General features: G+C 35.6%; 5 protein-coding genes and 1 non-coding gene across 6 annotated transcripts in view; 2 read left to right on the forward strand and 4 right to left on the reverse strand.

Annotated features, from left to right (window-relative positions):
• Window positions 1-3,513, forward strand: part of LOC18025295 (MAP3K epsilon protein kinase 1) — a 7,722-nt gene extending 4,209 nt beyond the window's left edge. The window contains exons 13-22 of the mRNA XM_006407139.2: window positions 6-62; window positions 158-241; window positions 445-542; window positions 627-710; window positions 1,041-1,777; window positions 1,873-2,252; window positions 2,365-2,499; window positions 2,612-3,021; window positions 3,128-3,242; window positions 3,332-3,513. Coding sequence (XP_006407202.2) covers window positions 6-62; window positions 158-241; window positions 445-542; window positions 627-710; window positions 1,041-1,777; window positions 1,873-2,252; window positions 2,365-2,499; window positions 2,612-3,021; window positions 3,128-3,242; window positions 3,332-3,508 — 2,277 coding nt within the window. The 3' untranslated portion in view covers window positions 3,509-3,513. The remainder of the gene's footprint in view (window positions 1-5; window positions 63-157; window positions 242-444; window positions 543-626; window positions 711-1,040; window positions 1,778-1,872; window positions 2,253-2,364; window positions 2,500-2,611; window positions 3,022-3,127; window positions 3,243-3,331) is intronic.
• Window positions 3,514-4,639: 1,126 nt separating this feature from the next.
• Window positions 4,640-4,727, reverse strand: LOC112089043. Its single transcript, XR_002900855.1, has one exon. It is a non-coding gene; the product is annotated as a small nucleolar RNA U30 (small nucleolar RNA).
• A 1,503-nt stretch (window positions 4,728-6,230) lies between these two features.
• LOC112088984 (arabinogalactan peptide 12) lies at window positions 6,231-6,736 on the reverse strand. The gene has a single exon (XM_024159681.1). The coding sequence runs from the start codon at window positions 6,627-6,629 to the stop codon at window positions 6,444-6,446; it is 186 nt and encodes a 61-aa protein (XP_024015449.1). The 5' UTR covers window positions 6,630-6,736; the 3' UTR covers window positions 6,231-6,443.
• Window positions 6,737-10,052: 3,316 nt separating this feature from the next.
• On the reverse strand, window positions 10,053-12,552 carry LOC18025299. Its single transcript, XM_006407145.2, has 7 exons — window positions 12,268-12,552; window positions 11,936-12,022; window positions 11,584-11,841; window positions 11,297-11,461; window positions 11,093-11,146; window positions 10,858-11,004; window positions 10,053-10,772 (listed from the first exon to the last, which is right to left on the reverse strand). The coding sequence occupies exons 1-7, from the start codon at window positions 12,430-12,432 to the stop codon at window positions 10,395-10,397; spliced, it is 1,254 nt and encodes a 417-aa protein (XP_006407208.1). The 5' UTR covers window positions 12,433-12,552; the 3' UTR covers window positions 10,053-10,394.
• A 4,066-nt stretch (window positions 12,553-16,618) lies between these two features.
• LOC18025000 lies at window positions 16,619-16,991 on the reverse strand. Its single transcript, XM_006407146.2, has one exon. The coding sequence runs from the start codon at window positions 16,989-16,991 to the stop codon at window positions 16,641-16,643; it is 351 nt and encodes a 116-aa protein (XP_006407209.2). The 3' UTR covers window positions 16,619-16,640.
• Window positions 16,992-17,603: 612 nt separating this feature from the next.
• Window positions 17,604-21,623, forward strand: LOC18025001 (lysine--tRNA ligase, chloroplastic/mitochondrial). The gene is made up of 14 exons (XM_006407147.2): window positions 17,604-17,927; window positions 18,062-18,280; window positions 18,392-18,503; window positions 18,591-18,699; window positions 18,788-18,845; window positions 19,001-19,069; window positions 19,155-19,262; window positions 19,419-19,511; window positions 19,612-19,716; window positions 19,811-20,017; window positions 20,088-20,182; window positions 20,285-20,375; window positions 20,521-20,721; window positions 20,845-21,623. Exons 1-14 carry the CDS (start codon window positions 17,655-17,657, stop codon window positions 20,935-20,937), a joined length of 1,833 nt encoding a protein of 610 aa, XP_006407210.1. The 5' UTR covers window positions 17,604-17,654; the 3' UTR covers window positions 20,938-21,623.
• Window positions 21,624-22,041: the final 418 nt, after the last annotated feature.

A 22,041-nucleotide genomic window follows, 5' to 3' on the forward strand; every position in this document is an offset into this window, starting at 1 on the left:
ATAAGTCGCCGGTGGTGCTTTTCCTCCCTCTAATGGATCTACTCGATACTCCTAAATCTCGAGTATGTTTATTTGTAGTCAAGCAGAATTTTTTGTTTTCCTTCAGAATCAGTAGTTGTCAGTTTGATGTGAAAACTGACTTTTCTGGTGTTTTCAGGTAGTATGTGCCGTGCTGCAGCTGATAAACGAAATTATTAAAGATAACACTGACTTCCAGGAAAATGCTTGTCTTGTTGGCCTCGTAAGTTTTACCTTCCATTTGGTTGCTGACTTTATGTATTTGGGAGGATTTGGCCAATTTATTATATTAAAGGCTCGCGTCCTCCATTTTCGATCTTAAATGTCAAACAGCATTTAAATCCATGGTGTCCTTATCCCATCACTTAAATTTTCATGATGTTTTGTGGAATCCCATGAAATTGATTATTCCAAGTAAAATGGCAGATTCCTGTGGTAATGAGTTTTGCTGGTCCTGAGAGGGAACGTTCTCGAGAAATTCGTAAGGAAGCAGCTTACTTCTTGCAGCAACTTTGTCAATCAAGGTTATAATAGTAATCAAATATTTATTACTTTGCTTCTTATTTTTTTCTGGAAGTCATAGAATTGATTTGCTACCTTCTTCACAGCTCCTTAACGTTGCAAATGTTCATAGCTTGCCGTGGAATACCAGTATTGGTTGGATTTCTTGAAGCAGATTATGCCAAATACAGGTGGGTACTGCCTACCATCTTCTTGTGGTGTTTGGACATATCAAGTGCAGAAATTAATGTGAGATTTATCGAGTGTTTCATCATAAGGACTTGGAATTTTTCCATACTCGGTGATGCCTACGTTTATTAGAAGTTCCAGCAGCATCTGATTTCGTATTTGAATCTGTCTCCTGCCTAATTTGTGGTGTGTTCGTGCTCTACTGAAAACGGCGGATACATTGCTCAATAGCTGGCCATTTTCTTCATTTAGCTCTTTATTGTACATCAATTTTGGTCCTTTTCGTTTTTTAAGGGCTACTAAATTCTACTGATTTGAGCTTTTCTGTTCAGGGAGATGGTCCATTTAGCTATTGATGGGATGTGGCAGGTATTCAAACTCAAAAAGTCCACCCCGAGAAATGATTTCTGCCGTATAGCTGCAAAGAATGGAATTCTTCTTAGGCTAATCAACACTCTTTATAGCTTGAATGAGGCAACCCGACTGGCTTCTATATCAGGGGGCCCACTGAGTATGGATGGTCTAGCTCCACGTGCACGCTCTGGTCAACTTGACCCTAACAATCCTATTTTTAGTCAGCATGAGACTTCACTCAGTGTGATTGATCAGCCTGATGTGTTGAAAACTAGGCATGGGGTTGGTGAAGAGCCTTCTCATGCTTCAACTTCAAATTCTCAGAGATCAGATATCCATCAACCAGATGCCTTGCACCTAGATAGTGATAGGCCTAGATTGAGCAGTGTTGCAGTAGATGCCTCTACGTCCGGCACAGAAGATGTTAGACAACAGCATCGGTTATCTCTCTCCGCCAATAGGACATCGACAGATAAGCTTCAGAAGCTGGCGGAGGGTTCCTCTAATGGAATCCCTGTTACACAGCCAGAACAAGTTCGACCTTTGCTTAGCTTGTTGGAGAAAGAACCCCCTTCAAGACATTTTTCTGGTCAACTGGATTATGTAAAGCACATTACTGGCATAGAGAGACATGAAAGTAGACTTCCTCTTTTGCATGGATCAAACGAAAAGAAAACCAACGGAGACCTAGATTTTCTGATGGCCGAATTTGCAGGTAAATTTCGAAGTTGTGTATTTAGCAAAGACTGTTCATATTGTAGGCACATATATGACTTTTTGGTTGCGCCTATCATTATATTGTTTCTTCAGAGGTTTCTGGTCGTGGAAAGGAAAATGGAAATCTTGATACGACGCCTAGATATCCCAGTAAAACAATGGCAAAGAAGGTTGTGGCTATTGAAGGAGCCGCTTCTACCTCTGGGATTGCATCTCAGACAGCATCTGGAGTACTATCAGGTTCGGGTGTTCTAAATGCTAGACCTGGAAGTGCCACATCATCTGGTTTACTTGCCCATATGGTCTCTACGCTGAGTGCAGATGTCGCAAGGGAATACTTGGAGAAAGTGGCTGATCTGCTTCTTGAATTTGCGCGAGCTGATACAACAGTAAAATCATACATGTGCAGCCAAAGCTTACTCAGTCGTCTTTTCCAGATGTTCAACCGTGTAGAACCTCCTATTCTGTTAAAGGTACTTGGGAATATTTTCAAGTTTCATTTTCTTATTTCGCTCTGACTGAGCTTGGATATGTGGTTTAGAGGATCTTGAGGTCGCATGCTTACACTGCCTTTCATTTGTCTAGATACTGGAGTGCACCAATCATTTATCAACTGATCCAAATTGCTTGGAGAATCTTCAGCGTGCAGATGCAATTAAGCATTTGATCCCCAACCTTGAGCTTAAAGATGGGAATCTTGTTTATCAGATCCATCACGAGGTTACCTTCTTGACTTACATAGAGATAGCTTTCATCTGTTGGTTAAAAATTGTTTTCCAGTCTGCTATTTGAAAGACTGAAGTTTGGATTACTAAACCTTAAATCTTTGTAGGTGCTTAGTGCGCTATTCAACCTGTGCAAGATAAACAAGAGGAGGCAGGAACAAGCGGCTGAAAACGGAATCATACCGCACCTGATGCTTTTCATCATGTCGGATTCTCCTCTAAAACAATATGCATTGCCACTTCTATGTGATATGGCTCATGCATCTCGGAATTCAAGAGAGCAGCTAAGAGCACACGGCGGTCTGGATGTTTACCTGAGTTTGCTGGATGATGAATACTGGTCCGTGATAGCCTTAGATTCAATTGCTGTTTGCTTGGCTCAAGACAATGACAACAACCACAAGGTGGAGCAGGCGTTGCTCAAGAATGATGCAATTCAGAAATTAGTTAACTTCTTCCAGAGCTGCCCAGAGAGACACTTTGTTCACATATTGGAGCCGTTCTTGAAGATTATTACGTATGTATCTCCCCTCTTTATAATAGATCTTTCCAAAAGTGTTCTGATACGAGACAAATAAAGCTAAAGTTTCTTTTAGTCTAATCATTCTCATCCTTAAATCCAGGAAATCATCTCGGATCAACAAGACGTTAGCTGTAAATGGATTGACTCCGTTGCTTATTTCAAGGCTAGACCACCAAGATGCAATTGCTCGACTTAATCTCCTGAAACTCATCAAGGTTCGTGAATCCTCAAAATATCATCCAAGTTCTTGCTTGTCGTATTATTTTTTTTCTGGGTGTTAAGTGTTTGGCGTGCTCTGAAACAGGCTGTTTACGAGCACCATCCAAAGCCAAAACAGCTGATCGTAGAGAACGACCTCCCTCAAAAACTGCAGAATCTGATAGAAGAACGACGTGATGGACAACGTTCAGGAGGCCAAGTTCTGGTGAAGCAGATGGCAACATCTCTCCTCAAAGCACTTCACATCAACACAGTCTTGTGAGCGAGTCCCACAACAAAAATTATATCCCTTGGGTTCTGTTGTACATTTACTCCCATTTTTCCAAGAAGAATTCACCCCCCAAAGTGTATATCTTCTTCTTCCTTTTCATTTACCAAATGTTTGTTTGAAACTTAAAAAGATTTTTAATTGTTGGGTTCTGTAGTGTGGGTCTCTTGTATTTTTTTTCTTCCAAGTCCCCCAACACTTCGGGCTTTTGTAATATATTGATTCAACTTAGTAAATTTTTTTAAGACTTTAGTTTATTGATACTTTGATTTCAACTTCCATTACTTCGGATCCTCTGAATACCAAGTGTTTTTTTCACGACGTTTACACACTTGGATATATAAACTCGATCTTGAGATTATACGATAATTCCTTAAGCTTGATTCCACACCGTTAGATAAAATTTTACGAGTTGTTGGTATAGATCATTTGCTTTGCTGAATATAAGCTTATACCATATAATTCCTTGAGCTTGATTCCACACTCTTTTAACTTCTTGGTATAGATCATTTGCTTTGCTGAATATAATTTTCAGAGATGAAGGTCCAATTGAAGCTCATGCATTATCTCATTGCTCATATAGTCTTCTAAAAAAAACTCCATATCAATGCGTGATAAGCATTGAATTCTCCACTCATAGCCGAACTTTCAACAAGGAGGAAACTTCATGATTTTTGAGCCAAAGGCCAGGGACACAGATGTTGAAACTTCAAAAATTTGCGCACAATTCCATGTTTAACGACTAAACAACATATAAGCCGGGGAAAAAAACGATATAACAAAAAAACCGGGAAGATACAAATGACACAAATAACAGATAAGTTTTGCCAAAATAAATGTGATCCTATAACATTGGAGCGTATCTCTACAGTTAACACATAACAGAGACTACTCAAGCAGATAGGATCTTCCTTTGTTTTGATTTACGCACAAATAAAATCCTCGAAACTTCACTTAGAATGAATCTAATAGCTTCGAAGAAGAACTATGTGCGATCCAACTAAAAAAATCACGAAAAAAATCTCAATTTATAAGAAAAAAGAAATCAAACTACAGACCTTAGAGAATTATTAAAACATCGTCAATGCCGAACATTCAGAAAACAAAAACAATTAAAGAGAAGGTGCTCAGATTTTTTTATGAATGGTTGGGAAGTATTTCTCCTCAATAAAAATTTCAGATTAACGAGATTTATAAACCCATCATCACTGCACCCATTGTTCCACAGTTTAGCCAACAAAAATCAAAACAATTCAAACGAAATTAATTGAATCAAAGGAAGAAGAAGAAACAGCTCTCAATTAGGGTTTGCTAAGGAACACCGTATTTATAAGTCTCGCGTTAGGTCTCCACGTCGTTTACTCAATGCGATGGGCCTTGGGCCTTTACTTCTGGGCCAGAGTCTAAAGTCTAAACGTGAGAAAAATCCTTAGACGTTTTTGAATTAAGACATTGTGCCAAGTGATATGGTATGTTTAGATGTATCAGAAAAAGGTTACTGCATGTTGGTTGATATGTTCGAACGGCAAAGCCAAAAATATATGTCCGGAACAACATCTCCGCTAATGTAACGATTTCCACTTAATTATAAACCTAATTGAAAAAATAAACACAAATGACACCTTCATTTGTGTCTGCCGATTGTAAACGCAAAATAATTAAGTTTGAAACACTTGAGGACTAAATTTTGGTTTTATCTAGAGATAATTAAAGATATTGTTATGCCATTCGTGACAAAAGAAAAACAAAAAAAAAAGAGAGAAAATAATTGAGAGCTAGATAAGGCCATAGCTGCTCCAAGCTTCTTCTGTGGTAAGTTATATTCAGCCAATCAAAAGAAAAGTTGTATTCATCTTTAGCTTTTTGCTTATGAGGATTGATTTCCATCAACACTCTGTGTCATCATCCATTGTTAGTAAAAGATGAATGTGTAGAAATTTTCTTTTTATGAATATATATGGAGAACATTCTGGAAAGAAGGAGGAACAAAAGCAAAATATTATTAATCAAACCAAAAAAGTGGCGGCCACTTACAAAAGCTTTAAGGGTATTCCTCCAAAGACAAAAGCATGAACTACAAAAAAAAAAAAAAAAGGTATTGACGTATGGTCCCATTGCTTCTACTATGCAACTCACATGGCTTAACATGTTATTGTCTGATACCATCCCATACTCCAAAATAATATAGACCTTTTGTTTATTCTACTAGTTAATTAGTGGGTGGTTTTTGTTAGGTTGGTCTGAAACTTCGCTAGTGTAAAGTTAATCCGTTAGCCGATAGGTTCAGTTTACGTTTATGAATATCAGTATTGACTAGTGTCTAGGACTATTTTCAGCTTAATATTTTCGATCCCACCTTTGATTTTTAATGCAAATTTGATGCAATTAAGGTTTGCCAGGCAAGAGATCTTTTCCTTGTTGCCTCTGTTTGGAGTTTATTGTCGCCCACAGTATTTCTCTTGTTTTATTTTGTTGTTGTTGAAAAGTGATTTCACTAGAATGTTATTGGGTAACTTCGAGGCCATAACAACATGATGTTGATTTCTTTGTAAAAGAAATCACTGCAGCTATTTCCAAAGGTACCAAAACCTTTCCGAAATTTCACAGCTCATCGAATCATTTATTATACCACTCAAAGATGTGAGGTCGTTACATCATTTTGTATCTTGTATGGACTTAGATATCTTGCATGTGATGATTTTTCTCAACAAATTAATGAATCCCAATATCCCATATGCATATATATATGAAACGTATTCACACAAACACTCATGCAATTACATCAAAACCCGAAGGTTAACTTAATATATATAGTAGTCCAAATATAAGAAACAATAACAAAAAAAAACTCATGCAATGTAAATAAACCGATGTAATGGCAAATTAAAACAAGTAAATAACCCTAACTCTATGAAATGTAGAGATTGGTTTAGAAGAGAAACCCAGAAGCCAAAGCAGCAACAGATGCAAACAATGCCGGAACGAACATAGCAGCATCGGAAGTAGGGCTTGGAGCCGGAGCCTCTGACATCTGAGCGGCCGCCTTTCCTACGGCGGAGAAAGCCACAATAGCTACCATCAACACCACCATGAGCTTCATCTTCATTGACTCCATCTCTCTCCTCTTTTGCACTTGGAAGAAATTTAGTCAATATATAAGATTATTTGTGAGGTGTTATGTTATTGGTGCGATAATGAGTTGTGGTGTCCTTGTGGTTTTGAAAGGTGTATTTATAAGCCAGATGTGAGAATGTTGTTTCTAGAGACAGCTCTATGAAATATTTTAGTTTACTTAACTTTTTAGTAAAGGAAAAGGTACCCGAATTACAGCAACACAAATTAATACAACTTAAAAAAAAAAACGCAGTACGTAGTCGTATACAATGGCTATAATTATATTACAACGAAATTAAATATTTTAAAATTCAGACTAAGATAAATCCAGTCTTTTATTGTGTTTCTATTTTTTAGTATATACACAACCTAGTTTCTGAAAAACTCATAGCTAATTAATCTGCGTAAATATTATCGCTAGCTAAAAAAGCACATTTTGAAAGTATATTTGTTGATATGTGAATGTGAATGTAAATTGAGAGTATTATTCGTGAACAAGAAAGAAACAAAACAGGTTGTCCAAAGAGTTTGAACAGCTGGCGGAGATTGGCTGTCTCTTGGCCCAAACTATATTGTTGTCTTTCTCAACCACTCTGTTCCTTCTTTACAACCTCACCACTCATTTCATATTTACTAAAGTTTCTTATTTTATATTATCATTTTGGTTTATAGTAAACATCTTGTTCTAATTCATACGGTAGATTAGACCAAAATATTGCTTTGAACATACGTAAATTGTATTGCACCTTCGTGGGGATATTTTATTTTAGAGGTTTTAGATTCTAGAAGATGTAAATGACATTAACCTTAACTCAGATTCGATTCTTCTTATAATATGGTTGAAATACAGATGGTTAAGTCTACGTTAAAAAAAACATCTAATGCTTTTTCTATTCTTAATTATTACTTCTATAAGTACATTGTATATCGAGCTTTGGATTACAATATATGTATGATCTCCACATTTTAAAATTAGCCTTTTCTGAAAGAACATAGTTTAATCAACATGCGTAACTTATTTTGACGCATGGTTCGTGTATCTAATGAACACTCAATACCTATATGGCTAGATTGAGATGAAATTCAGGAATTCAAAAGATGGGACTTAACTTGATTAGTTATAATTTAATTTCTTATGTTTTTTCCTTGTCAATTTTGTAATTTCTGACAGAATTCTAAAGGTGATTGCGTAACTAAAGGATCAATTAGCCGTTTTAGCCATTAGGGTTTCGTTGAAACTAATGATGATAATTCTTGCCCCAACGTTCATAATTTCATATCACACCAAACTATGAAAATGACCAACCATCCCCGTTACCAAGATCTTTTTTTCACACCTGTTTAATTTTTTTATGTCGGCCATTTATTTGTTTTAACATTGAAAAGCTTTTTAATAATACTATACTATTTATGTTCAGAATTATTTGATGTTTAAGGTTTTTTGCACACAGTTTAAGGATTCATTTAATTTTTATTTTTCCTATATTAAAAATATTATTTATAATTTATTTAAATATCATTCAGCCAATAAGAAGACAATCTGCAGAATATAAAAGGTCAAAAACTATAAAAATTCATTAAATTTTGCATTGAAAAGTGAAAACATCAAATAATTCTGAACAAAAAAACCTTCTAAAACATCAAATAATTCTGAACTGAACAGAAAGAGTACTATTTGGTTTCGTTATACAATAAAGAAACTAGCCGAAAAGATTGAATACCAAACATGCATTATTATAAGCATGAGATTGCACTATAATGTGGCCCCAACCAATGAAACTAATTGTTGTTTCTTCCCCAGTTCCAAAACAAAACGAGTTGTTCTTTTTCTCTTTTTCATTGCCTGAAAACATTTATACTATATGAAAACTCATGAAACCTATATAGTTCCTCCATTTCATGAATATTGGTTTTTAAGCTTTCTATTTTGTTTTGTGAGGAACGATCCTTTATATTTAGATACGGACATCATATTAATTAAAGACAAGTCTTGGCGCTCTTGGAAAATCAAACAATCCAAACTAAATAAAGCAAAATTTAACTCACATATTGAGTTTTAAAATAAAAATGGTTACAAAAGGTCAATTGTCAAATTGTTTCAAATTATTTGAAAATATTGGAAAAATTCGTCCTCTATATATGTATTTGTTTTTTGTTAGAACAAGTGACCTCGAAAAATTTCTTTGAAAATATAATTCGTTATTTTGAAATCTTATTTTCATTTTTAAAAGTGTCAAATATAAAAACTTTAGCGACCACTGGGCCTATGAGTCTATGACCACAATGTTTTCGTTCACTTTTACTTTGAAATTGGAACGTTAAGGTATTTGAATTTAATTATGTAAAAAAAAAGTGTTTACATTTTTATTGCTTTTTCCGACTGTCTTTTTTTTTGTTTTTGTTTTAATACCCTTTTCCAATTATCTTTGTTAAGTGAACTTTATCATCTTGTCGATTTTACTATTTGGAAGATTTTAGACTTGGATCCCGTGATTGACCCAAAAATAAAGAATTGACTTTGGATACCTTGTTGGCGAACGTGTCTAATGTCCATAGATACCATATTACCTTATCGATCGGACAATTTTTTTAGCTTTTACAAATGATATTTCGTGATGCACCTGAAACGTTATTTTTTCTCCATTTGTAGCTCAATTTAAGTTAGTTTTAAATGTTTGAAATCTTCGCAGTACTATAAGATAACTAGTAGTTGTTCGCCATATATTTGCTATATATTTCGATGTTTTCATTGCAGATGTTTCAAGAGGCTGAAAGAAGAACCAACAGGAATTCAAGAAAGTAACCTAATTAAATACAGTAGTAAGCTTGATAACTAGCTATTTGTTTGAACTTATCATATATAATCTAGTATATATTACTTTATCCACTATTTGTGGTTACATTTATACATTACTGATGTACAATTGTCTGTCAACATTCAACTAATTCTACCCACAAAAAACCACAGAAATTGGAAACAAACGACTAACGAAGAATTTACTAATGGATAATTAGATATAAAGCTTCAGAGGCCAGAGTTTAAGGAATAATATTGGGCTTTTGTAAACCCATTACCCATGTGTAAATAAAATAGAGCCGACGACATAAGCATATTTAGCCAAAAGTTGAAAATACTGTCTGATGCACTAAATTCGATTGTGGGTGTGAAGTGGAATTCCATTTACAACTTACAAGTGTGGAAAATTAAGGGAATGAATTTGAGTCATCTTTCTATCTATGTATTCAAAAAGAGTTAAACTTTTTTTTCTTAAGATGACAATATAAACCAGAAGATTACGTGATCGTAAACAGAAACCACTGATTGAGGTATCTTGTTTTGTCTACAAAAAGGCTGAAACTTTTGCGCTCTCTCTTGTGATGTGTCGTCTTAGACTCTTAGTGCGTAGCTAGGAAAAATCCACAATCATATAGTAATTGAAATTAGTAACTCTTTCAAAAGAGAAACATCTCAGAATACAAGTAAGAGACAATGTAGAAATATACTTAAAGGGTCCCAAAGTTTCTCTGAGCTTTTAAGAAACTTGAGGGGGCACACACCTTCGTTTGTCCCCCATCTACTTACATGGAGAGTACTACTACTACTAACACTTTAATACAAAGTTAAAAATCAGACAACCCTCAAAACTTCCCATCACCTAGAGAGAGCTTACACAATACATCACTAATTACTACAGCCTAATACTATCCAATGAGGAGGAAATTTTACAAGACTGAAAGAGAAAGTAGACACTAACACATGCTTGAGTTATGGGCAGTTCTTGTTCTTGCCAGGACCACCGTAGTAGAAGAAATGTCCCCAGTCATCATTGATTCCTGTCTGAACATCATAACAGTTGGATTTCTCAGTGAATGTCCCGAGTCTTTTTGGTGCTTTAAGGTTGTTAGATCCATCAACGACTTGAATGTTCCTAAAGTAACTTGCTTTGCTGAAACCTTCTTCAGGGAAGTGACCGCTTCCCATCTGTGTCCAAGTGTGGTGCCCATTTGATTGCGAGTCCACAACTTCCCCTCCCCATTCGATCATCGATGCACTCTCTGTTAGGTAGGAGAAGAGAAACGATGGCCAATACCCCAAAACGTACCCATTCCCATACTGCATCCACCAATGTCCCTCCTTAGGATCCTGTGACAAGTCAAAAACATACACACATTTCTCAGCCTCGGTTTTAGTTTACAAAAGGGTTTCAGGTGTGTCATAATTTAAGTACCTTCCAGATTAGGATACTGATATCGTACTGGGAATTACGATATCCAGAGACTGGTGAGATGCTTGCTCCCATTGCTATGTCACTGTTGATCTGAATAAACCCTGAGCAAAGAAGATTGTAGCAACCAGTAGCTTGATAGGCATCACTCTGCAAGTAGAAATTTTGAGCAACATAAAACATCATTGTATATTATACCACAAATAGTTCAATTCAGTAGGAGTTTTAAAAGTCTTACAGTCCAGTAAGTGAAGAGTCTTGTATTATTGTCTCCATATAGATCCGGGCTCACCTATATAAGTGAAGAGTCTTGTATTATAGTCTCCATAAGTGAAGACTCTTGTATTATGAGTGAAGAGTCTTCAGAGAGCACCACAAATCATGCAATGAATTACACAAAAAAATCATCTCTAGAATCAATCTCCAAATGACAGTGTCTTACCTGCCAACCAGCTTCAATGCTGTTAAGATCTTGTCCAAAGGAACCACCCAAAAGCCATATCTGCGACAAGCTGAATTCGTTTGTGTGCTGTATCTTTGGCTCCCACACGTTTAAAGTCGCCTTAGCTCCATAGTACTTATCTCCTTCCACATAAGCTATGGCGTGCTATTCTCATTCAAGAGTTCAAGAAACCAAAACATAGAACCAAAAAAAGATGTCTCAGACCAAACAAAGCTACAAAAAAAGTTATATGTCAAAACAAAGGAAACATTTCTGATTTCACTCACCTGATGACCATTTTGGTTAATGAGGTCAGGTTCCGCAGATTTAGGAATAGGAACGGTTCTATGTTTCTTCTTGCCGTATCTTTTAACTGAACTAGCTCTCAACACATCATCCTCCTTTGTCCTCCTCATCGGAATGGTTCCTTGAGGACATTTGCCATACCGGTGCCACAACTGAGGAATATGCGTTTCTTTCTCCTTTGATATTGCAGATACTTTATTGTCATCAAATAGCCCTTCAGGGTGGTAATTAGGCCTCATCTGAGCACACAAAGTAAACAAATATCAGTACTAGCCAAAACTTGAGCACTAGAAAATTTTATCTAAATCATTAGTATTAATCCTCTGAAAAAACCTGAATCTTGTGATCTTTGAGGAAAGGGTGGTCGAAAGCTGGCTGCTTTGAGATAGGAACACAGTCAATTATATCTCCATCTGGGCTCTGTTCAACCACAAATAAGAAAACGTTGAATGAGAGAATTTCGAACTATTATAGAGGAAATCTCTTCAGGAAAACTGATTTATCCAGCATTAACTGATAGAAAGTACTTAAAAATCACTCTGGTGTAACTACAGAATGAGAGAATCATTCACTTTCGTGCCAATTAGCATACAAAAAGAAAAGTAGATGAAAAAATCTTGGAGTAGGAGAGACAACACGAAGAAGTAAAGATGAGATTTTTGAACCTGAATGGTCTTAACAGGAGATTTGTTGAGCCTATTCAAGTGCTTCTTCACTTCAAACTTCTGTCTTGAAGCGCCATGCCTCGCTGCGCATGATAGCGAGATAATCCCCAACAGCCATAAACACACTAACAAACCTCTATCCAACTTAAAATGCACAGCTCCCATTGTCGCAATATCCCAAAAAAACTTGAAGAAAAAAAGAAGACAAAAGACAAAAGAAGTTCTCGCTTTCGCGGAGATTCACACAAACTAATATGGAACACGAAAGGTGAATAAAAGATTTAAACAGTGTAGGTGGTGGTTCTGTTATCTTTGACTACGTGAACTATAAATTAGATTATAAAAATGTTATTCCCAAAGTAAAGTAAATTAGATATATTTTTTTAATTTTGCCTTTTGAAATTGCTCTACCTTTTGAGTATTGCTCTGTCACGTGGTGTTTGTAGTTCGAATGGAACCTGTGGCTCTCCTCCACATTAATCTACTGAAGTTCCCCGTTTTGCCCCTCTCGGTAAAAACAAATTTAAATTTCAAAAAAAAATAAAGATAAATATATATCTCTCTCGTTAGGGCTGAAATAATTATCCGATATCCGGTATCCGATCCGGTATCCAATCTTATCTGATCCGTAAAAATCGAATATCCGTGTAGTTCGAATCCGGATCCGGATAGTGAAATTAAGTATTCGTTTATTTTGGATACGGATCCGGATAATAGAAAATTTTGAAACCAGATATCTGTTATCCGTTTGTTAAATATTTATTTATTTTTAGTAATATTTATTCATTTTTAAAAGTTAATTTTAAAATTGTTTTTGGTTTAACTCTTTTACAAATGATTAAAATTCATATTGTGTGATAATTTTCTATTTTAGTTTGTGAGACAAGAACATAAACATGGATAGCATATGGACATGAGATAAATTAACTTTTCTATTACTATTTTCTCTTTTGTTATGTAAATTTTTAAACTTTATGCTATTTGAATGCTACTTGAATGTTTTTTAGTTTTTGCTATTTGTAAGTTGTTATGATGATACATTTTAATTATCTATGTTATCTTATTATAATTTTTAAAACTTAAACTTTTTTTTAAATCAACGAAACTGGATATCCGACCAGATATCCGCAAATATTCGGTTCAAACCGGATATTCGGTCTCCAGATATCCGGAGTTTTCATATCCGGATCAGGATAATAAAACTGATTATCCGGTGTAACCGGATCCGGATCCGGATATCTTGAAAAGTCCGGATATCCGGCTCCGTTCCAGCCTATCTCTCGTAGAGAAATGATAGTAGTAGTATAACAGCATGTCCATCGCTGTGTTCCACTATAGGTTCTAAAAAATTATTTTAATAATAAATTTTTAGAGGAGAGAGAAAAGGGAAAATCTCCATAAAAAACAAAATATTTAAAAATGAAAAGAGAAGAGGAAAGAAGGAGAGAGAGTGTCTCAAAAAACAATTAACGAATGAAAGTGTGCCACATTTTTATGAACCTCCCTTAAATAAAGTTGTTATATAAGAGTTTTAGAGATCGAGTTTGTAGAACTTTTTGCATTTTTCATTTATTTTAATTAGTAAAAGTATCTAAAAACTCCATCTGAACCCAGGAGATGGTAACATTAGTAGAATTCACTGATGTAAACAAAATTTCGCTAGGAATTGTAAACATTTACTTGTAACAAAAACATCATAGAGTTTTGAACATATGATAGCGAAAATGCAAAATACACTGCATCAAAACTCCCATTAATGTCGTTAACTCCACGATAATCAGATGTGGGTCACGCATTGAATAAGTTGACAGCAGATTATAGTAGTAAATTAGCTAGTAAGACCATCTCCAATGTAAATCTCCATTTTTTACTCCAAAATGGAGTTGTATTTTGCTCCAATGTATGACTCTATTTTTGACTCCAAAAAAGAATATTCCTAATAGATTCTATTTTTCTTTTACTTTTAATAACCTATAACTTTTAGAAGTTACAAAATAACCCATTTATTTTTATTTTATCTAAAATATTTATAATTTACGAATTTAATAAAATTAAAATATTTATTAAATAAAAAATTACATAAAATCATAAAAACATAAGAAATTTAAGGCTATGTTTTATTTTTGATTTGTAGAGGAATTGTATTCCTACTTTTTGAATAGTAACATTTTTGTTTTTTATTGATATGCAATTCAGTCAAGCCAAACTAATGCTACAAGAAGATTCAAAGTTCAAAACAAGTTGGAAATTTGAACATGTTTGGAATATTATTAAAAACTTTGAAAAGTTTAAAGATGGTGCCGATCCTAAACGCATATTAATCCCATCTCGTGCCGAGTATACATCGTTCGAGTCTGGAAATTCCATTGATTCTCCTACACAAGCATCTCCAGGTTTGTCTTCATTTTCTTTAAACTTAGATGATACCGACGAGCTTACTAGCGGATCTCCCTCTCCACGACCAATGGGGATCAAGAAATCCAAAAATAAAAGAAAACTTGTTGATCAAACAACATCATTTATCAACACTTTAGAAGAAGGAAATAAACAACTTTTGGAGCAATTAAAGAAGACAAGTGCACAAAGACAAGATCATCTGGAGATTCAACGAAAAACTATGCTTTGAAAGAGCTGAAAAACAAAAAAAGACAGCGCACGGATCACAAAAGAGGGGTGAAAATGGAAATGAACATTAGAATCGTTGATCCGATGAAGGGAAAGTAGTTGAAATGGAACCAAAGTTATACTACCACTTGGAAAACATATATGGCTATGCTCTCTCTACAAAAAAAAAAACATTGTTATTATTATATATCTCTTTATATGTGATTGGTCCTTTCGTCCATTTATATATGTGCGCGCATTTTCCTAATTCTCAGTTACAGCTGCGGTTTAGTTTAGATAAACCGAAATGACATTCTTAGTTAAATCAATACAGTTATTTATCTATATGTGTGAATATAATATACATGTAAAGTAAAGCACCACACCCATACATTACATAAAATAATTTTAGTCCGGAATTTTCGGTAAAGCGAAAGTCTACCCACCAAAAGTTACTCAAAAAAAAAAAAAAAAAAGCCACAACGTTGTGAGATAGGGTATGTATAATATGTATGATGATAGGAGGAGAAAAAGCAATTGTACAAGATTTGATAATAATGATATGACCTTCTTTGATTCATGACTATTCGAAAGGAGGTGGAGCCACCAGCTTTTCTTATCGTCTCCTCCATCCATTATTGTCTTCATTATGCGAATCTTTTCAAATTAATTTAAAGTACTCTTTTATTACGTGAAAAATAACGACGATGCATAGATTCGATGAATCCAACGATCCCTATTCCATATCATGGTAGTATGTCATCATACGAATATCCACAAGACTAATATATGTGGACGAAATTTTTATAAACTCATATAACATAAACGTGTGAATCTGTATGTATGCATTTTGTCTTTTGGTGGAATAATACATGGAGACATGTGACTTCTCACTTTGTTCTTTTTTTAGTTAGAATCACGAGTAAGAGAAGCCTTGAATCCAATTTTGACTTGTTCCTCTATATTTCAGAAAATGCCATGCAATGTAATTATAGTGGCATCAGAACACATCCAAACTAAAGAGCGAAAACGAAATCTTATAGATTTTAATAAAGAAAAAAAAGACCTATGCGAAGCCAATCCCATTTTAAAATAGAAACTGAATACTAAGACTTGATTCCTATATCCCAACAGCGCACCATTCCAGCCCAGTAAAGCACGGCCTATACATAAGGAGAATCAGGAAAATCAATAAGCTGAAATTTTTATAAACCCATATATCAACTGAAACTGTGATCCAATTCCAAAGGAGTGTTAAAAAGAGTCTGGGAGGTGTAATCTAATTGACCACAACCTAAACTCAGCAGATTCAGCTTTCAAGAAACAGAAGAGACATATCTTCTTCTTCATGTACCTAAAATCAAAAACAGATTCGCCAATTCTCTTGGCACAAGATCCAGTAGTTTGGAGAGTGTTTTTGCTCAAATACAAGACAATTACGAAAGAAAAAAGAAAAGGCAACAGTATGGATAATGAAAATGCTATTTTTCCATAACATAAACATTATAATCCTCAATATGAACAACATAAGTTACTTTAGCTCAAAGAACGAAATCGAATCATAAGGAGAAAAGATCTGTTTATTTTCGTATAATATCTGATTTTGTGACTAAATATCCAAGACTAAATTTACAGTGTATCCAAAAACAACAAATTAAGATGATTAACCTAAATCATCAGAACAATATACCTAATTAGCTAAAGCCAGGGCAATAACAAAAGAATCAGAAACTGAAAAAAAAAAAAAAAGCAGAGGTCAGCTACTTTAATTAATCTGAGTGCGAGTAATAGTAATAATCATCCAAATCCAAGGTAGACGATGAAGACGACATATGATGATGATCAGCAGCATAACTGTTATGATCAAAAGCAAGCATATCTTCGTAGTCAGCATCATCATCAGAAGAAGAAGAAGATAAAGTGTCGTCGTAAGAATCAGGTATCGGGGAGCAGAGAAAGTCCCATAGACAGAGAACGAGATGACCAAGAGGGAAGCAACAAGCCACCTCAAGAAGCTGATTGGTATTCAACATCTCCGACGACGGAACCCTCCTCATTCTCTGCCACGTGTCGGCGGAAACGTCAGCCACCGCCATCATAGCCGCGCTGCTGAACACCATTGCCCCCAAAAGATTCTCTCCTCTTTCCTTGTTTGATTTGGGGACAAACTCTCGCTGGTCGCGGTTTTGACTTTTCAGTAGTTGACTTTGTTTTGGTTTTGCAACTTGATATCGGTTACCTTTTTTTCCTCAATTTATGGAGAGCTGAGCCGTCGAATAATCTCGTTTTACAACAAGGAAAAGGAAATAAGCCAAAACATTTACATATACATGTACCTTATGTTTTATTTAATTATTACAATATTCCTTATTTATATAAAGTGTCCAAATATTTTACGATTAAAAAGTAACCATCAATTTTTCTTTATATTTAAACGGCAAATTTGTTTAGAATAGATCTAACATTTTGTAGAGTTTTGTTCTTGTATTACTAGTGGAAGTTAATATTATTGATAAACACACTTTGTTACTTATTTTTAGGACAAAAATTAAGATTTCTGAAAATTCATTTTAGGCTCTAGGAAAAAGAAAAAAAAAAAAGAGAGGAGCCGACATAAATTTTTAAGATTTGAGAAACTAGAAGCCCAAAAGTTGAAATAGTTAGACAAGATTTTAAGGTTGTTGTCCAAAAAAATTCAAAGCCCAACTCACTTTGGTTACATTCTTCTTCTTCCACCTATCCACAGCAGCAGGAGTCGAGCAAAGAAAGCACACCGGAGAGAAATGGAGGCATTGAAAGTATGGAGCCTAACGGCGACGCCGTTGAGGCAATTACTCCGTCTATCTTCCTCTACGCGTCTCTTCACCTCAATATACGGCAGAAGATCCTACCACTCATCACCGGCGCTCCGATGTGCCTCCGCCGCTTCTTCTTCTTCTTCATCCAATGCCGCGACGGCTGAAACTCCCAAACCATCCGGCCGAAACAGAAGGTCACCGTCGTCTTCCAATTCCACCTCCGATCGTGAGGCTATCCGTTCCATTCGTCTAAAAAAGGTGTTTCTTTTTGCAAATTTATGAACTTTACTTCAGACTTATACTACAACTATGTTGGAGGTTTCGAAAGTAAATAGTTTTTTCCTGTGTGTCTTGGCCATTTAGTGATGATCGGTTTTTATTTGGTTCATTAGGTTGAAGAGCTGAGAGGTCAAGGTCTTGAACCTTATGCTTACAAGTGGGAAAAATCTCACAGTGCAAATCAGCTCCAAGAGATATATAAGCATCTAGCAAATGGCGAGGAATCAAACAATGACAGTGATCGTGTTTCTGTAGCCGGGAGAGTCGTTGCTCGCAGAGCGTTTGGGAAACTTGCATTCTTGACTCTGAGGGATGACTCCGGAACTATTCAGGTTTCATCTTCTTCCATTGTTTTATTTGACCTGATGTCTACACCATTTCCTATTGATTGAAGGAATACAAGCTTTACGTTTATGTTCCCTGCCTACTCTTATTCTTTGCAGCTCTACTGTGAGAAGGAAAGGCTTTCAGATGAACAGTTTGAACAGCTGAAAGCATTTATTGATATTGGTGATATTTTGGGTGCTAGTGGCTCAATGAAGAGGACTGAGAAAGGTGAACTCGGATAAGATGACTAGTCTTGATAGAGAAACATTGTTTTCGGGTTTTGTTTACTAACTGTATGGTCTCTGAATTTTCCAGGGGAGCTTTCTATTTGTGTGAATTCTTTTTCGATTCTCACAAAATCCCTCCTTCCACTGCCAGACAAATATCATGGTCTAACCGATATCGATAAACGTTACCGTCAACGGTGAGCTCTGTCTTTTGCCTTATTGGTTTAAATTCTTAGAGCTCATAAGTCTTATGTTCGTTTCATTCACCGTGCTCGATCTTGCTAGGTATGTTGATATGATTGCTAATCCTGAAGTGGCTGATGTATTCCGGAAAAGGGCAAAAGTAGGTTATCAATATCTTCTAACTCATTTGAGCATCTAGTTTCTCTATCTCTATCTCTCTGCAACATTATTTAAGATCTCTCTATCTCTATCTCTCTTTAAACTGAGTTTTGTTTCGGCGATCAACAATGCTCATCATCTGTTTTATCTTACTAGATTGTGTCAGAGATACGCAGGACAGTTGAGTCTTATGATTATTTGGAGGTTGAAACTCCAGTTCTCCAGGTTTGATGGCACCTTCATTCTCAAATGACCCCTTAATATTGAAATTCTTGTTTGGGAGTCGGTTTCATGAACTTGTGAAAACTAGGGAGCAGCTGGTGGAGCCGAAGCCAGACCTTTTGTAACGTATCATAACTCACTTGGGAGGGATCTCTACCTGAGGATTGCAACTGAGCTTCACTTGAAAAGAATGCTGGTGAGACACATCTTCTGTTTTCATATTCTTTTGGCGTCTTTTTCTGTCTTTCCTCTTTTGTATCAACTAGCCACTCTAGGCGGAAAATTGATTTTACCTGAGATATGTATGAAATGTAAATGTTTTCTCTTAATAGATTTCCCTTTGTGATCACAGGTTGGGGGGTTTGAGAAAGTGTATGAAATTGGTCGTATATTTAGAAACGAAGGCATTTCAACACGTCACAATCCTGAATTCACAACCATCGAGGTACTTCAAGATATATGCCTTCTCCTCAATCATCTGCATCTATTGGGCTTCCAAAATCTTGAATGGCTCCCTGATCCATAGCGGTTTAAGCTATGTTTAGATGTATGAAGCTTATTCAGACTACCAAAACATGATGGACATGGCAGAATTAATCGTCACTAACTGTGCAATGGCAGTTCATGGGAAGCTAACGATTGATTACCAGGTAATACCACAGCTCGTGTGTGGAGATAAACTCATTTGAATTCTATTTTGGTTTTGAATCTTTGAGAAAATTCAGTTTTGACGGCTCTGTGCAGGGAACAGAGATCTGCCTCGAGCGACCCTGGAGGAGAGAAACCATGCATAATCTTGTTAAAGAGATAACAGGAATCGATTTCAGTGAGCTAGGGGAAGATCTCAGAAATGCCAAAGACACAGTTCTGCTGGCACTCCAAGACGTGCTTGAACCCAAGGACAAATCTGGAATTGGAGCTTGCTCTTCTCTAGGCCATCTTCTTAATGAGGTGAAGCTTCTTCAGTTGACACTTATCTAATTTGCCAATTTATGTGCTGAAATAAATTCGTTTTTTCCAGGTTTTTGAAGTTGTTGTAGAGCCAAAGCTTGTGCAGCCAACATTTGTATTAGACTACCCAATCGAAATATCTCCCTTGGCCAAGCCACATCGCAGGTAAAGTTGTTTCTAGAGCTCCGTTTTCTGGCAACTGTTCTATTCATTCATCTTATGTTATGAAAAGTGTTTCAAGTTTTAATGGCCTTTTTTTTGTAACAGCAATGCAGGTTTGACTGAAAGATTTGAGCTGTTCATCTGTGGCCGTGAAATGGCAAACGCATTCTCCGAATTGACTGATCCCGTGGACCAGGTAATGGGGCTAATGCAGTCTTCCACATTCCCGCAATATTGTGTCTTCTTGAATAACATTCTTACATAGTAAATGTTCTCCTTTTTAGCTATATTTGTGGACGCTGTATCATAAAAGATTGATGATATGACTTCAAATATGGCAGAGGACGCGGTTGGAAGAGCAAGTAAGGCAGCATAACGCAAAGCGAGCAGCGGCTGCACCAGAAACTACTGAACAAAACGCAAAGAAAGAAGATGATGATGATGATGATGATGATGATGATGATGATGATTCATATGAGGTGACCCTCGACGAAGACTTCCTCACTGCCCTTGAATATGGAATGCCTCCGGCATCGGGAATGGTACTTGCATACAATTAAATTAATAGCATTGACATTAGTTAATTTGCTACAGTCAAGTCGATAACATGACCGGACTTCTATGCTCAAATACTTATATTGGTCTACTATTATTGTTTCTCTTAGGGACTTGGAATCGACAGGCTGGTGATGTTGTTGACTAACTCCGCGAGTATAAGAGACGTCATTGCCTTTCCTGTTCTGAAAGTGCAGCAGTAACACTTATGCCTGTCCTAAATACCTCCAAAATATATCCAAATCCGTTTGGAGGATTCTGACTTTTGCTCTCCATTCTCCATTTTTTCATTGACTTGTTTTAAGCATGTAGATACTATGTATTAGCCACATGTTGAGGGTACTGATGATTGAGGAAACACAGATTCAGCTTTCTTGTAGAAAAAGAAACTTCACGCTCTCTTCTCTTATTTTTATCCGTTTTTCTAATTGATTCTGTGTCGACAAAACATGATCTCCTGTTGTTTAGGTTAGAGACAAAGCTATAAACAAAAAGAACTTTAATCATTAGTTTTCCATTAATTTATGTTGTTTTACCAAATTTTATGTATTTTTTTTGAAGGACAAGCTAGCGCCAATGTCTAAACATGGATTATACGAATTAAAGATTTATGTTTTTTTTATATGGGATAATATTGCTTTTAGGTTTAAGCTTTATACCTGGATGAGGTTACTTGTGGAATGTATCGGACCAATTATACATGATTGATGCCTAGACAATAATAAGCAAATCTCATGCATGTGTGAGACAACTTGTATGGCTTTTGAGTTTGATTGATCTCAACATTTATGTCAGAACTGAGAAGCATCCTATGTCGCATCATTATTCTCTATATTGGCACACGCATTATATATTTATATGCATTTATATACCTAGGTCTAGGTCTAGGTGTGTGTATGTATATGAAATTTGCAGAAATTTTGGTAGACCTAAAGGATACATCATACCTAAATAATTAATTAGATCATATCTGGAGTTGTCAACTATACATATATATATATATATATATATATATTTGATAAGTACTTTCCTTCAGGTGGAAACTTCGTGTCGTATTCCATTAACATGAAACCTTTAGATATCCAATGAATCATCCAAATCCAAGTAAAATTTGAAATTTAATTGCATAATTAGATGAAATGCGACCAAAATTTATAGTCTAATGAATTTTATCAGTATCTTCATCCGTATATCTAATCGAGTTCAAAATAAATAGTTTAATTGCATAATTAGATGATATGCGACCAAAGTTTATAATCTAATGAAATTTATCAGTATCGTCATATATTGATTTTTTATTCATTTTA

Source organism: Eutrema salsugineum, unplaced genomic scaffold (assembly GCF_000478725.1).
Source record: "Eutrema salsugineum unplaced genomic scaffold, Eutsalg1_0 scaffold_13, whole genome shotgun sequence".
In the NCBI taxonomy this organism is placed as follows: Eukaryota; Viridiplantae; Streptophyta; class Magnoliopsida; order Brassicales; family Brassicaceae; genus Eutrema; species Eutrema salsugineum.

Bases quoted from the DNA above. Each gene is read 5' to 3' on its own strand.
- LOC112088984 (XM_024159681.1), bottom strand. From the start codon at position 6,629: ATGGAGTCAATGAAGATGAAGCTCATGGTGGTGTTGATGGTAGCTATT.
- LOC18025299 (XM_006407145.2), bottom strand. From the start codon at position 12,432: ATGGGAGCTGTGCATTTTAAGTTGGATAGAGGTTTGTTAGTGTGTTTA. The intron at 11,462-11,583 runs GTGAGTGAAATC...GAATGAGAATAG, and splicing joins TTAACCAAAATGGTCATCAG to CACGCCATAGCTTATGTGGA. The intron at 10,773-10,857 runs GTACTTAAATTA...GACTTGTCACAG, and splicing joins TCAGTATCCTAATCTGGAAG to GATCCTAAGGAGGGACATTG.
- LOC18025000 (XM_006407146.2), bottom strand. From the start codon at position 16,991: ATGGTGTTCAGCAGCGCGGCTATGATGGCGGTGGCTGACGTTTCCGCC.
- LOC18025001 (XM_006407147.2), top strand. From the start codon at position 17,655: ATGGAGGCATTGAAAGTATGGAGCCTAACGGCGACGCCGTTGAGGCAA. The intron at 20,376-20,520 runs GTAATGGGGCTA...CAAATATGGCAG, and splicing joins TGACTGATCCCGTGGACCAG to AGGACGCGGTTGGAAGAGCA. The intron at 20,722-20,844 runs GTACTTGCATAC...TGTTTCTCTTAG, and splicing joins TGCCTCCGGCATCGGGAATG to GGACTTGGAATCGACAGGCT.